The 16,675-nt window shown below is 39.7% G+C and overlaps 1 protein-coding gene across 1 annotated transcript in view; it reads left to right on the forward strand.

Annotated features, from left to right (window-relative positions):
- Nucleotides 1–4,521: 4,521 nt before the first annotated feature.
- Nucleotides 4,522–16,675, forward strand: part of AQP9 (aquaporin 9) — a 42,958-nt gene continuing 30,804 nt past the window's right edge. The window contains exon 1 of the mRNA XM_028507094.2: nt 4,522–4,870. Within this exon, the coding sequence (XP_028362895.1) occupies nt 4,760–4,870 (111 nt within the window). The 5' untranslated portion in view covers nt 4,522–4,759. The remainder of the gene's footprint in view (nt 4,871–16,675) is intronic.

The raw sequence follows: 16,675 nt of genomic DNA on the forward strand, positions 1-16,675 counted from the left end.
TCATTTATAGGGAAAAGCGGCTTGGGTAGGCCTGTAAATTGGATGGGGCAGAGCCTCTGGGAATCTCCAAAGTGGGTCAAATAGTGTTAGCTAGGTTGATTGAGTCTCAGATATGGCACCAGCTTACCAGCTCTGTGGGGGAAGGGTTTAGCAAAGGGGCAATGGCCTCTGCTCACCTTGATGCCAGATACTTTGGTTTCTCCCAGTGTGCCACTGGTGCCTTTCAAGCTGCTACCCCAGAGCTGAAGCTCAGAGGGAGTGAATCTGGGTATGGTGTGTGGGAATTTTAAAAGGAATGCTTGGGGATCCAGCAGTTTCTCCCACTGACTTGATCACTGCTGGATTTTGCAGCCAGAAGTTTTTGTGACTTATTTTCCTGGCACTTGAATCCTGGGATGGTGGGCCTGATGTGGCTCTGGGACTCCTCACTCTCAATATGTCCCTCCCGAATTTTTATCTACATAGGTGTTGAACCAGCCTGTTCCACACCTGCACCCCTTCTACCAGTCTGGATGGATGTGGTTTTGATAGGGGACTCAAGAGCTGGAAAATTCTAGTTTAAGTAATAGCTAATAAGCTTAATAATCAATACATATAAAACCTTTTGTTCCAGGAACTGAAAGTATGACCCACCCTGACCCCAGGAGACCATAAGCTGTTCCACCTTTGTTCCTCAGGAGGACTGAAAGCAACTCAAAATAGGCCACTATCAAAATCAGGCCACTGTACTCCAGGGTGAGATGACCACTGCCCAGGACACAGCTAAAGACCACCACCAGGACAAGAACGCTGAAGCTGTTTTTTTTTAATCCAATTAACTTTTCCATTAATTTCAAAACCCTTCACCATACCCTGTTTATTCCCTGCTATAAAAACCTTGACCTGGAAAGAAAAGACAAGATGGTCTATTAGCATATTAACCCACCATCCTCTCAGATCACTGGCCATCTGAATAAAGCACCCATAAAGATTCAATCCCTGTCTCTGCTTATTGGGTTTGGTAGTGACAGGCAGCCCGAACTCCAGTGTTTTTTCCAGTTTCAGTTTTTCTAATTCTGTAGTTGTCAGACTTCCATTCAACTCAATTTCTGACTTTCCTGAGTGATGATTGTTCTATATTTTAGTTGTAATTTTGATGTGGTTGTGCAAAGAGGCAAGCCATGTCTGCCTATGCTGCCATCTTGACCAAAGGTTCCCCAATGGCTGGAATTTTGGTTCAGTACTTTGCATATAATTCTATTTTACTATTTGATATAATCATTTGGAGGTCTTTATCATGTGGACAATATAATTCTTTTAACAGTAGAGATATTTCTTCCTCATATTTGAATATCCACTCTTTAATATCATGCCTGACATTGAAACCAGAAAAGCCAGCATTCATGCTGCTTGTCACCTACCAGACCCAATAAACAGAGACAGGTATTGAATCTTTATGGGTGCTTTATTCAGGTGGTCAGCAATCTGTGAAGACAGAGGGTTTGTACCCTAACAGACTGTCTTCAATTCCATTTTAAATTGACCCTTTTTATAAGAAGAAGAAAAGTGTAAGTAAGGGGTTTGGAATTAACCCCTTACAGGGGAAAAGTTAATCAGTTAAAAGCTGCAGCTTTCTTTCATCCGTGTCCTGGGTGGTGGTCATCTCACCAATGGCTCAGATACCATCTTGATTGTTTGCAGTCCTCCTGAGGCACAAAGGTAGAACTGTTTATGGTCTCCTGGAGTCAAGGTGGGTCATACCTTCAGTTCCTGGAACAATAGTTTTTTATAATGCATTGATTACTAAGCTTCTTAGCTATTACCTAAACTAAAATTTTCCAACTTGTGAGTCCCCCATTAACACATGACAAATACTCAAGGTTTTTCTGGATAAACACATGAAAGAAATTAAGCAGTCCCATATTACCAGTAGGAACTTTGGCATGAGAGTGACTTTGAAAGTCTTTTCCCATGTATAGGGGAGATGTTATTATCTGCCTTCTCTGGGTGCTTTTGAATATTTTGTTTGGTGGCTGGCTAGGGACTGTAGGTTATGTTTGATGATGAGTTGTTCATGGTGATAGAGGTGAAAAGTGTGACCACTGTTTGAAGATAGAATAAAAAATAATAAAGATTTTATTCTCTTCTACCTGAACACGAAATGTCCAGCCTCTGCTCTCTTCAAACTCTTTCCCTATATAACCTCATCTTTATTCATGATTTTAATTATCACCTCTATGCATGCACAGACCTGCCCTCTGAATCAAGACCCATGTCATTTGCTACCTGACATCTTCTCTCAGGAGCATCAGAGAGCCCATGAGGCTTGCCCTGCGCAAGCAGAATACATGATTTTCCACCCCAGTACTGGTCCTCTTCCAGAGTTTGCTCTCCAGTTGCTTACCACCTCTTCCCAGCAAGCCATCAACTTTGATGGATCCTTTTCCCTCATCTTCTCTATCCAAACCGTTAAGACTTCCAATTTGAGATACAAAGAACTCTTGAATTGTTCTATTTCTCTCCTTTGTCAAAGCTACCATCAGTCCTCGGTTTCTGTAGTAATCCACAATGGACCTACCTATGAACACATGAGGTCCCCTCCAATCCCCTCTCCACCTTGCCAGCCTGGGCGATCTTTTCAAAACTCAAGTCTGTTGGCATTACCTTCCTGCTTAAACCACCTCAAAGACTTATTGATTTTAGCCCTAAACAGTATTTACAAGGCTCTGTAAGGTCTGAGCCCTGCCCACGCCTCAGGCTCATTTTGCTCCACTCCTGTGCTTGTTCTGCGAGCCAGCTGCAACGAGATTGTTTCATTCTTAGATAGGCATCATACTATTTCCATCTCTAACCCTCCAGGCCTAGCTACATGTTCTTCCTTCTCCAGTATTTGTCATTTACCCCTAAGCTTCCTTCTGATCTCAGCTCAGATATGATTTCTTTGGAGGAGCCATGAGAGATCTCTCTGACAAAGTGAAATCTCCCTGTTATGTTCACTCATGTCCCCCAACCCTATGACATACATCTTAGCCGTGAGCTCATGTTTCTGTGTGTGCGATTATTTCACTTATGCCTGTCTCCCTCAGTAGACTCTTCATGAAGGGCAAAAGCCCCATGTTTTTGCTAAGCATAGGGTGTGACACTTAATGGGTATGCCATAAATACTTCTTAGATGAGCCAACAAAGAAACCAAAATAAACCTCTGTCTGGTATTAGCTATAGTCACAGCAATGAAGTTTTGTTTCTCTGGTTGATCCTCTGGGGCTTGGGAGTAGAGCGGTCATAATGAACTCTTCTAAGTAATGATAGCCAATGATAACTTAACCAGCAATTACAGCCAAAATGCTTTATTCTTGTCCCGGCTGTACAATAAAGGGTGTGTCCTCAACCAAGACATAATTTTTTTAGTCCTAAACTCTATCTTTTACCTATACACTAGGTGTCTCCTTTTGCCCTTGAACTTTCAACAGCTTTTTCCAGACCTCTCCTCCTTCCCTTCCAGCCTGCCTCCTCAGCTGGAAATGTCTGTTGGCCTCCTGCAAAGGTAGGGGAGGGCATAAAACAAAGCCAGTTTCTCTGTGGGAGGGTTGGAAGGAAGCATGGGACTGCCTTTGTATTTAGAAACAACTGCTGGATTCTATTTCTTCAGACAAACTAGTTTTGAAAAAAACGAGGCTTGAATATTTGACATGACAAGAAGCTAATTCTCAACAGTGTTCCCTGAAAGAATATAATTCATCAAATTGAAAATCTAAAAGCCCGATTTAGGTGTATTTACCCACTTTCTTGTTTAACTGGGGTGGCATACATTCAGACCGATCTCTTTCTAGCTCAGTGATCTTTAAGCAGTATGAATTTTTAGGCTGCTATTTTTTTATTTTTCATGTAATTTACCTAAATATTTTATGGTATGTAAAAGGGAGAAAATTGGTTTTCAAACTGGAATATTTCTTCAGAAGGAACTCAACAAGTTGCCTTTTCCATCTTTCTGATTCTTGGATCCCAAACTTCCTCAGAAAATGATGTCCAGTTTCAGTGACGGGAAGAGACCGCATTTTATGCTACAGGCTTGCAGTGGTCTGTCTGCATGTTAGTCTCTCCATCTCTAGAACCGACACAGTGGTTCCTATCACTCTTAAGGGTGCATCACTCAATCATTGAAATGATATTAAAAGAAAACAAGAGTGATTTATCTTACAGAAAGACACATCAATGTACTCTTCACATTCTCCAATTTGCATGACAATCTCTTTCACAAAAGAACATTTACACAGATGTATATACACCTGGTCTGACAATTCCAAACTGCACCCCAACCACCCACTTCCGAATAGCTGAAAAAAATCAGAAGCCTGCCATTGTGTAACAGAAATCTCCTCTGGACGGGAGCCCATTGCTGTGGTTTGGCAACACAACCAGCACGTCTCTTTTTTCATCTCTCTTGAAGAAAAAAAAAAACAATCCATCCAAGACAAAGTACCTTCAGAATAAAGGTAATGATTAATCCATTAGGCAGAAAAAGTATAAAAAGTTTCTTTTGAAATTTCAAAAGTTTTAACTTGCTGATTCAAATAAATAGCAGCGAACAGGGAGTGACAATTTCACCAGAGGAGGATTAAGTCACAGGCTGTCACTGGGACAGTGTGGAGTCAAATAATCTCATCAGAGATCTCAAGGAATTTATGAGCTGTTGTCAAACTTCCTTTTTCCTGTGTGAGTGAAGTAGAGACCAGAAGAAGCAGGTATTGGCAGCAAGAGTGGTCCTTGGAGAAGCCACACGATGCAGCCTGAGAAGAGACAAAAGAGGAAAAGCTTCAAGCAAAAACTGGTCCTGAAGAGCAGTGTAGCTAAAGAAACACTCTCTGAATTCTTGGGCACATTAATAATGGTCGTAAGTACTTGCTGATTTTCTGTTTCCAACCAGTAATACCTCCTATCAACCTAGCTTGTGCTGGAGAGAGTTTTGTTTTGGTTTCTTTTCTTTAAGTGTCTCATCGGATTCACCTCTTCCAGGAAGCAGCAAATTACTTCCAGGTTGTTTTTTCTACTTAGTTGCCTCAATATTAGGCTTCCATTTACTCATTTTGTTTGTCCACAACAGCTGGCGGGAGTTGAAGAGCCAGAGTGAAGTACTTTCTTCATTTTAGAGATTTGCCTGGACTTGAAGATGGCTTTGTCGTTAATGTCAGACACTAGAAATTTTTTCTTTGATTAATTAATTTATACCTTGAGTCATTTCACAAACATTGAAGTGACTCAATCGCTTGAAATAAGTATTGACGGTCAATAAATCTATTGGCAAGAAATAGCTCATTATTTCAAGTGTTTGGCAAAGAGTGTGTTGATGGATCACTGGATATTGAACATTGCACTGGGTAGAAATAGTGTGCTGTACCACAGTCCGGTTTTGGCTTCACATCACTTTTTCTCTCTCACTAAAGCTAATCTCTAGAGATCTTTAATTAGACAATTACAAGAACCTTCTATGTATATAAAGGAAAGACTGGTTCTAAATCTCTTGAGGATTTTATCTAGAGATCTGCATGGCTAACAATAAAAAACTAGAAAGTGTACTTAAGCGGCACAGGCTCTAGGTTTTTATCCTGTTGCGTGTTTCTGTGCTCTCTGGAGCCTGACTTTTCAGCTAGAGCCAGACCATTTGTGAACAGAAAAATAAATCATTGTTTATTCTCATGTGTAGCTACCACTGATTTTAACTTTCTTTAAAAAAACCTCTGCTCAAGGATTCCCTACCCTGGGTGTAAATAATTCCATTTTTCTTAAGGTTGGAGAGAATTGCCCACGAACTTGGTACATTGAAAGCTCTTTGGTAATGCACATCATGGTGACTACAGCTAATAATACTACATTGTATATGTGACAGTTGCTAAGAAAGGAGATCTTAGAACTTCTCATCATAAGAAAAAAACTTAACTATGTCTGGTCATGGATGTTAATTTAGTGTGATGATCATGTGACCATATATGCAAATATCAAATTATGATTTTGTACACCTGAAACTAGCATAATGTTATATGTCAGTCATACCTTAATTTTTAAAAAGTTACTTGCTTTGGGTGAATGTATAGTAATTTAGGAAACTAGGGAAAAATTGAGAAACAAATGTGAACACAAAACATTGAATTAGTGTAAAATGAGAGTGAGTCATATTTTCTGGTGTCTGGCAGCTTCTTTTTATCTCATTTATTCAAGTATTTCAAAGCCGTATGGGCAATTCCTTGCACTCCTGGGCTGACCTCACATGATTAGGTAGGGAAGGTTTTGAAGGAAAAGATACATGAAACCCCAGGATTCTTTTGATTCCAGTCTTTGCTTCCTGGAAAATCACCCTCGAGGAGACAGGAACCCTCGGGGCACATTACTGGAGGAGAGTGGTTGTCACCACTAACTGACTTTAGCTCCACAGCAAACTGTGGTCTGGAGAAACTGAAGCAAATTTAGTCACAGCTCTGAGTGTTCTGCAGAAAACACAGAGGAGGAAGTGAAGGAAACATTCATTTTGCAACCAAAAAGTTAAAACTCTATTTCTTGACAAGAACCTGTTTCATAATCCCATCCCCTCTGGGCTGAGTGAGGACTTTCAGCCACTCGTTATTCTTCTGTTTAAAACAAACAAAATTCAATATCACCACTGTGAAAATCTAATGGGCTTTAGTAAATGATTCATAAATTAGGCAGCATCCCATCTAGCAACTAAAGGGCGGTCAGAGAAATTGTACAAAAAGGAAGATTTTATAGGCAGAATGAGGTGGCACTAAGAAATTACAGTGGATTATTTCGGGTGAGGCCCTTTCCTTAAGGATAATGCAGAGGATTGTTAGGAAGGTTTCATAGAAAGAAAATGACTACTTTGGAGCCAGGACACCTGTTCTTTGGGGGAAAAGAAGGGAAGGGTTTTTTCCCCAAATATTTTCTTTATTTTTAGAGAGAGTGGAAAAGAGGGAGATGGCTGCCTCTTGCATGCTGCCCATTTTGGACCTGGCTCTCAACCCAGGCATGTGCCCCAACTGGGAATTGAACCAGCAACCTTTCAGTCTGCAGGCTGGCACACAATCCACTGAACCACACCAACCAAGATGAAGGGAAGGGTTTTTAACTTGCAGATTTCCTCTTCCTGTGTGTTGGAGGGATCAGAGAGAGTCCACAGGACAAATTACCTTACTGGTGTTTGGCCAGAAAATTCCAGACTGGTTGATTAAAATTATGGTTTTGGGAGAGGTTGAAACTGCAGTTAAATCAGGCATTAAATCTAGTTTTGGCCCTGTCCAGATGGCTCAGTTGGTTGGAGTGTTGTCCCATACTCCAAAATTTGCAGGTTCAGTTTCTGGTCAAGGCACACACCTAAGTTGAGGACTCAATCCCAAGTTGGAGCGTGTACTCAAGGCAACAGAGTGATGTTTCCCCCTCATGTCGATGTTTCTCTCTCTCCCCTTCTCTCTCTCTCCCCACAACTTCTGTCCCTCTCCCCACCCCCACCCTCTGTCTCTCTGTCCCTCTGTATCCTCAGGTGAGGATTTAAAAACATCTAATTTGGGTATCATGATGCCATTTTGGGCCTGTGGTTTTTCTCTTTAAAACTAGTCATATAACTAGCTCTGTGTCTTCCCCTAGTAGTCAAGGCAGGAGCTAAAGAAACAATATCTCACTAATGTACTGTATTTTCCCATGTATGATGCACACCTGTGTATAGTGCACACCCATGTTTTTGGTATACACTTTCAAAGAAAAAAATATTTCACTTTAATTTTTTATTTCAGTTTTTTTTTACTTAATTGTATTTAGAAACAAAACCAATTATCATATTCCAAGGTATTATTTTGCATATGGATATTGTTACTGTTTTCTAGATTTACACTTTTAACCCATAAGCATACATAAAAGAATTAAAAACATTTATACAGATACAGAATTAATGCTACCCATGTATCATGCACATCCTTATTTTTCCCTGAAAGATTTGGGCAAAAAAGTGCACATTATACATGGCAAAATAAGGTATATTGAAAATTTAACCTTTGTATCTCCTGCCTGAAGCAAACCGTAATGAAACCTGTGACTGCGGTTATAAACTCAAATTTTGTTGAGGCCCTGGGGATGTGTAGACAAGAAGTTGCTGCACAAACACAATCATTTCTTGACCCATAAATCTATATGCTTCTGCCTAAATATTTCCAATATTTCCAAACATTTCAGCTTTGTTAGAGAATGCTCATTCTGCCTTGATTTCTCCAGCAAAAAGCTTTGTGTTTTGACAAGGCAGGGGAAAAGGGGGCCTTAAAAAGATGGCAGAGGACAGCCATCACTCCTTAGCCCTTCATGTTTGTGAAGCGGGTTTTTCCCCAGACCCTGGGAGTCTGAAGTCATTCCCCCCCACCAAAACAACAAAACAAAACAAAACCCTGCTCTTAGGGAAGGCCACTCAAACTCATTCATACCTGTTGGCACCCGGGGTTAATACTTCAGGGAGTGGTTGTGCAGGGCTTGTAGTTTGTCCATTGCTAGGCACCCGGGGCTCTCCTGCTGGTGCCCCTCTGCACCTGGCCTGCCATCCCTACTCTGTTCGGCCTATGGACCTGCCTACTGCAGAGCCACTGTGGCATTAAGGGAAGAGACAGCCCATGAAAAATTCTCAGTAAACAACTAAAAACAATAATAATTACATTATAAGCCAGAGAACTAACTCGAATTTGACTTTTTTTAGGCACTAAGATAGGTAGGTCTTTTGACTTTTGCTAATGTCAGGGAGGAGGTCTGCAATGCATCTCCCTTATCACAGAGAAGAGGATTAGAAGCCCTGAGCTGCAAAAATAAGGACCATGTAGTAAGTACCTCCATTTGTTAGCTTCAGTGCATGCATTTGTTTATCCTTATAATAGCTGCCTTAGGAAGGCTTTATTACCCATAAACGGATAGAGAAATGAGGGCTTGAAGAGGTGAAGTAACTGGCCTTGGAGTGAAGTGGTCTCCTTTGTCCAGCCCCGGTGTCTCTCAGATGGAGAAACAGGGACCCACATACTCACAAAATTCTATCAAGTGCTCTTTCTACCACAGCAGGACATCAGAAAGGGCCTCCACAGTCAATCCCACCTATTTCTAATTATTTTCTTATGATTTACATCGTGTACACAGCCTTTCATGGATACGCACTTCTATACTTGGGTGTTCTGTCACAGCAAGAAAGTTCAAATTTCTAAAATCTGAACGTGTGCAAGAGCTAAACATGGGGGTTCTTGTCCTGTACCTTCAGTGGGGTATGAAGAGTCCTTGAAGACATTAAAGAGGCATGGTTCTCTCCCTTCAAACAGTGATGATGACGAAGGACAGTGAAGGGGTTCATTAACATTGACTGAGCATACTCTTCCACCAAGACACCCATTCCTTGAAAAATCTCATGACATAAAGGGATTGTTCCCATTTTACAGCAGAGAAAATCCAGGATCTGTAGATTAGCAATTTGCCCACAGGCAAGTCTGCAGTGGGATTGGGGTCAAATCTCTGATCTCTTCACTGTGCTGAAGGCACCTTTTGTCCTTGTGTGCCTTCGAACTTTTACCAGTGTCACCTGTAACAATGTTACCTTTTGAGTGTTTTGAAAATTTATATACATGGTATACATGGTTTCATAGCTTGTACACCTTCTACAATTTGAAATTCCCCCCCACCCCAAGACCCTTTTTTAGATTCAGCTATTTGGAGACGTGTAGAAATAAGTTTGTTCATTTTAGCCATTGTGCAATGGATAAGTTTATATATCCAGCCCCCTCGTGAGCTGTTATGTTGGCTGCAATTTGTCACAATTACCAAAACTGCTGCAATGAACATCTTGTATGTATCTCTGTACCATGTTCCAGAGTTTCTCTCGAGTATGTTCTTAGAACAGGGTTTGGTGGCCCTAGGGCTGGATTCTTCAGCTGGGTGGGTTTTGTAAAATTGCTCCCCAACGTGGTTTTCAATTTGTACTACCAGCAGCAACATGTGAGTTTTCTGCTTACTTGCTGACCATGATATTTTCCAAATTTCATATTTCTGTCCTTTTGACATAAGAAATGGAATTTCACTAGTAATTTTAGTGAATTCCTAGTACAGTTGGTTATCTTCTCATGTTTACTGAAACTTTAGATTCTTATTTATAAATTGCCTGTTTATATCCTCTACACATTTGAAAAAAAAATTTCTTTTGGTTATAGGATTCGTATAGGATAGGTATTTTTATCTATTTAAAATCCACATATTAATTATATTTTTTATTTTCTTTTTATGGGTCAATGTTTTGCTTCTTATATTTAGGTCTTTAAATCGCTGGATTTATTTTGGTATATGATGTACAGCAGGTGTGCCTTTTCCTGGAAGGATAGCCTGTTGTTCCAGTACCACTTTTGACTAGTCTGTCCTATCTCTACAGACTGTGGTGGCCTCTGTTATGTACCAGTCCACTTATAGATGTGGCTGTATGTCTGGATTTTATTTTGTTCCATTGATCTCTCTGTTCCAACCTGCACTGATGCCATATATTTTTATTATAATCACTTTCTAAATAATTTTTATCTGGTATTTTTCTTCCTTATTATTTTTTCAGTATCATCTTTGCTACCTTTAGCACTTTATTCTTCCACATGAGTCTTAGGATTAATTTATCAAGTTCCATAAATACACTCTAGAGATATTGACTGGAATTTCATTGAATTTATATATTATTCTAGATAGAACTGATATCTTTCAAATATTGCATCTTCTCACCCATGAACGTGAAATAGCTCTTCGTTCATAAGTCTGCTTTTTACATTTCTTTCTAAATTTTTGTAATTTACTTGGTATTAGTTATGTACATTTTGTTTGATATATTTCTAGGTACCTACTGGCTATTATTACTACTGTGAATGCTAGAAAATACAATTATATTTTCTAATTGGTTATTATAGGGTTTGGAAACTATTGATTTTTATATGTTGATCTTGTACATAGCAAACTTGGTAACTCTCATTAATTAAAGTTTATAGATTATCTTTAATATTCTATATAGATCAGAACTGTCAAATATGATAGCCACTGACCATTAGTGGTTACTTAAATTAAACAATAAACTTTTAGGAATTAGTTCCTCGGTCTTACCAGTCCCATTTCAAGTGATTGAGAGCCATATATGACTATTGCTGCCACATCAGACAGCAAAGATACAGAACTTTCCCCTCATTTGCAAGCTGTTCTGTTGGACTATGTTAATACAGATGTATTTTTTTTCTGAGAAGATGAGAACTTTAATTTTCTTTCTAGTCCTTAAATATTAAATTTTTTTTCTGTCTTATTATTGCAGTTAAAGCTTCTGGAGCAAAATCTGGGATGTAGGTACTTGCCTTTCATGACTTCAAATACTTCTTTCCAGCTCCTTCTTGCCTGTAAGGTCTCTTTTGAGAAATCAGCTGACATTCTGATGGGAACTCCTTTGTAGGTAACTGTCTCCTTTTCTCTTGCTGCTTCTAAGATTCTCTCCTTATTTTTAATCTTGGGTAATGTAATTATGATGTGCCTTGGTGTGTTCCTCCTTGGGCCCAACTTCTTTGGGACTCTTTGAGCTTCCTGGATTTCCTGGAAGTCTATTTCCTTTACCAGGTGGGGAAAATTCTCTTTCATTATTTGTTCAAATAATTTTTCCACTTGTTGCTCTTCCTCTTCTCCTTCTGGTATCCCTGTGATTCAGATGTTGGAATGTTTAAAGGTGTCCTGGAGGTTCTTGAGCCTCTCCTCATTTTTTTTTTTTTGAATTCTTGTTTCTTCATTCTTTCCTGGTTGGATATTTCTTTCTTCCTTCTGGTCCACTTCATTGATTTGAGTCCCACTTTCCTTCCCATCACTATTGGTTTCCTATACATTTTCCTTTATTTCACTTAGCATAGTCTTCATTTTTTCATCTAATTTGGGACCAAATTCAGCCAATTCTTTGAACATCCTGATTACCACTGTTTTGAACTATGGGTCTGATAGGTTGGTTATCTCTTCATCACTTAGTTGTATTTTTTTCTGGAGCTTTGATCTGTTCTTTCATTTGGGCCATTTTTTTTTTGTCTCGACACACCTGTTATGTAGTAAGGGGCTGAGCCTTAGGTGTTCACCAGGGAGGGGTAACCCATGCTGCTGTGTTGTGACACTGTATGCAGTGAAGGGGTCCAAGAGGGAGCAATGGCGCTTGCTCCACTCTCTGCTGGATTTCAGTCACTTCCCCCACTACCCACAAGCAAAGTGGGCCCTTCTGGTGCTGATTCCTGGGTGGGTGGGTTTGTGTATGTTCTAGGACCCTGTGGGTCTCTCCAACGAACTCTCCTGTGAGACTGGGAGTTTCTCCCACTGCCTCAACCCCCACAGGTATTTTCAATCAGTGTTTTGAGGCTTTATTTCTCCTCGCTGGAGCCCTGGGTTGTGTGGCCTGTCCTGCTCCCCAGTTGTTCCTCCCTGTTTATCTGCACATGAATGTGGGACCACGCATTCCAGCCACAGCCTTGCCGGGTCCGCCAGCTGCCACCTTGCTGCAAACCCTCTCTACACAGCCGCCCATCTCTGCCCCTTCTACTGGTCTCGATGAATTTTCTTCCTTAATTCCTTGGTTGTCGGACTTCCATATAGTTCAGTTTTTCTTTTGTCAGTTCTACTTATTTTTTGTCTTTAAATTGTTGTTGTCCTTTTGGTTGTGCGAGGAAGCAGTGTGTCTACCTACACCTCCATCTTGGCCAGAAGCCTATATACTTTTTAAAAAGATATATTCTTGAGCTAACAAAGTATAAAGTGAATATCTCCTTCTGAACAACATTAAAAATTTTTATTCCTAATTGTAATCAACTACTCATGTCATTGTCTAATATTTAAATTCTATTCTCATTATTACTGTTTTGGTATTTTTAATAGTTAATACTTAAATAAATTTACTATCATATATCAATTTATTTTCTAATCATTACTGCATCATACATTACTTTCTTTTAGGTGCAATCTTCTTTGTGCAGTAAAAATTTTTCTCTAGGAAATTTTTCAAGAAGGGTGTGCGAGAGATAAACTTTCTCAGTCCTTATTTGCCTGAATATGTCTTTATTTAACTCTAAGTATCAGTGATAGATTTTTAGGTTGGTGATTGATTTTGTTTGACATTTTGAAGGTGTCATCCCAATGTCTATTATTGCTGGTGACAAGTCTGTTTTGATTTAATTTTGTCTTTAAATGTTTGCATTGCTCTGGTTACAGTGAAGAGGTTCTCTATTTTTTATTCTGAAATTTCCCTATAATATGACCAAGAATTAACTTATTTTATTTGTAGTCTCAGGATTCATGGTTCATCTTCAATTTAGATATTATAATTTTCACCAGTTCTGGAAAAGTCTCAGACTTATCACATGGCCTCTCCCTCATTCTATTTTCTCCTTTTAGAACTCCTATTACATTTGCATATATGCTTGAACATAGAGGGCCAGACCAACCTGGGAAATTTCAGAGTTCCAAAAGACTAGAGATGAAAGTCTGTTCTGGGTCACTGACCTAAGTGCCACAGACTCCTACAGCCAACTCGATTCTGCCGAACAAAACTCTGCTTTTGATCCCAAGGTTTTAATTTTGACCCAGAAAACTTGCTAGTTTCTTTGACTTTCAAGGGGGAAGCAATACTTTTCTACTTCCCAGCAGTGATTTTGGCTGATGTTTGAAGTCCATTGCAACATGTTCTCATTACGTGACAAGAAAGGAGAACACAGTGATGACAGCAGAAGACGGCTCGTTTTTACTCACAGCCTTGTGATGAAGACACAGCATAAAGCGAAGGACATGTGGGGAGGACAAGCCTCATGAAAGTGAGATAATCAGTAGAACTGATCAAAATGTTAAAGCAGCCCAGCAGAGAAGGGTACTCCTATCACCTAGTCGGCACCTTATTCATGCCTGAGCTCGGGTTGCTACCTAAAAGCAAAGCAAATGTTTTAGGAGAAAATATGCCAGCAAAATGTGTCCTCTCCCCTCCCTTTCTCCATCTTGATAGACTGGCTGGTCATGCTAAGTCACAGACCTGGGATGGCCAGTAAATACCAACAGGAACCAAGAGCTTAGTCCCCCTAAGACTAGAATCAGCCCACATGCTCTAGTCTCTATGTGAAAGTTTAGACTTCCTTAGGAGGAGCTCTCCCCCAAATCCCATGCCTCTAATCACTAGGTGAGTGATTAAAGAAGTTGGGATAGTGATTCCACTTCTGGGTATATATTTGAAGAAACCAAAAACACTAATTCAAAAGCATATCTGCCTGCACCGTTATGTTCATTGCAGCATTATAATAGATAAGTGGGTAAAATAATGATCTGTGGTACATACATATGATGGGATATTACTTGGCCACAAAAAAAAAGTAGAATCTTACTATTTGCAGCAGCATGGATGAACCTAGGTGGTATTATGCTCAGTGAAATAAGTCACAAACATCATATGATTTCACTTATGTGGAATCTTAAGAACAACATAAAGGAACAAACAAAGTAAAAACAGACTCGCTGATATGAGAACAAATGGATGGTTGCCTGAGAGGTAGGGACTTGGGAATGGGTGAAAAGGGTGAAGGGATTAAGGAGTAAAAATTGGTAGTTACAAAATAGTCACAGAGATTTAAAGTACAGCATAGGGAATATAGTCAATATATTGTAATAACTATGTATGGTGCCAGGTGAGTGCTGAAAATATCAAAGGGGGCACTTTGCAAATATATGATTGTGGTGGTACATCCTGTAATGAACCCCTATATAGCTTTTAAAGACAATCTTTATATGATGACATGGAATGACTCTCTAAGCTATCAAGTGGAAAAAGTAGGTAGAGAATGGTATTTATAAAATATTTTTATTTGCATGCACACACACATGTTTTACAGAATATACCAGAAAGTATTGATGTTAACTCCCTGAAGGGAATAAAATATAACATCTGGGATGACAAACAGATAAATTTCTTATATTTTATTGTATACCCTTTGTAATTGAAGAAGTTTACATGTTCGTGTACACTTTCTTCACTCCCCTGTTCCCCACAAAAGAGCTTACTCAGCAGGATTTGTCCCTTCCAAGTATTTCAGAGAGTTGCTCAAAATAGGTTCTGAAAAACTCTGGTTCCATGAATGCAGATAAGAAATTAAGTGTGCTAAAAATGCTCTTTCCCAGATACGCTTGGGAAACACTGGGTTAAACCAAGTTAAGCAGATTTCTCAACCGAGGAAATTATCAGAGGCTTTAAATGTTCACTGGAAATCTCTAACAGAGGAATACAATATACAGATGTCCCCAGATTTACTTGACCACAAATCCCTTTTACTGAGGAGCATCTCATGGAATTGATGATCTGTGAAATACACCTCGGGAATGAAAAGGCCTAGGGTGACTGTAAAACAAATCAGCTCCCAGAACTCCTCCATCCTCAGGAATCTTCCAGATTGGGAGTGAATCCTGGTACAACTGATATCACTGGGCCACTCTGAAAGGACAGAAAACTGACCTGACTAACATTTATCCACACACAGCACACTCAGACCCGTGATTATCCAAACATGAACATGCACACCTTAATAAAGAACTACTTTATTAGGCTTTTATTCTGGCCTTGGGATCATGATCAAGTTCTTGTCAAAGCGAGCATTATTTGGGATGAGCTGAGGGGTGTGGTGTAGGTCAGAAAAGAAGAGCATTGTGTTTTTCAGCCTAGTAGAAATAATGGAGTTTAATCACCTTTCATTTCTGAGGCTCAAGTTTGTTCTTGGTACTTTTTCTATGCAGAGAGCTCTGAAGTTGGCCATTTGCCCATTCACCTGCTTCTCAAATCACAGATTTGAGATTCCTCCCTTTTGATGAGCCTGCCCTAATATCTCTTTTCAAGTACATTTAGTACTTAAGGGTTGATTGATGTCATCCTGATAGTCTCTCAGGCTGCATGCCACCAAATACTTTATCTTTAACCAGAATGTCCAGGTTTCAGTCCTGGTCCTTTATGACTATTTTTGTTATGATTAAGAAAGTTGTATTTATTATGTATGCATTTATTTATTTATTGGAAAACTAACTGACTGGAAAGTCGTGCATACACATGCATCCTGTCCTAAAAAAGGGAACAGGTAGACCTACCAAGACAGCAGCCATTGTCCCAGGAGGAACACAGGGCTAGAAATCAGAGAACCTGTCTCCAGAATTGGACAAGACCACTTACTAGCAATATGAAATTTGTCAAGTCGTCCAGTCTTCTACTTTTTAAACGAAGACTAAGTATTGGAAGGAATGGAGCAAGTAATGTATGTGAGAGTGCCTGGCTCAAACCATACATAAGTATGTGCCCATCACCCATCCAGGGGTGAACATTATGTGCAGTCACACCTGGACCTTATCACTTACTACCTGTGTGAACATGAGAAAGTCTCTTGACCTCTCAACCTTTCCAAGCTTTGTTTCCTTATTTGTAAGATGGAGACAAATGAGAGGACCTGATTCATGGAGTTGTTGTAGGGAAAGTGTGTAGCTCACTAAAGTCACTCAGTAAACATTAGTTGGTATTGCTGTTGTCACTATGATCATTGCACGTTTCAATGTGTATAGTCACATGAACAAAATAGTATATATAGACAGGAGGAGTAGGATGTGGGACTTGTGGTAACACATGACTACAGCAAGGGCAGGA

This window comes from Phyllostomus discolor, chromosome 1, assembly GCF_004126475.2.
Source record: "Phyllostomus discolor isolate MPI-MPIP mPhyDis1 chromosome 1, mPhyDis1.pri.v3, whole genome shotgun sequence".
In the NCBI taxonomy this organism is placed as follows: Eukaryota; Metazoa; Chordata; class Mammalia; order Chiroptera; family Phyllostomidae; genus Phyllostomus; species Phyllostomus discolor.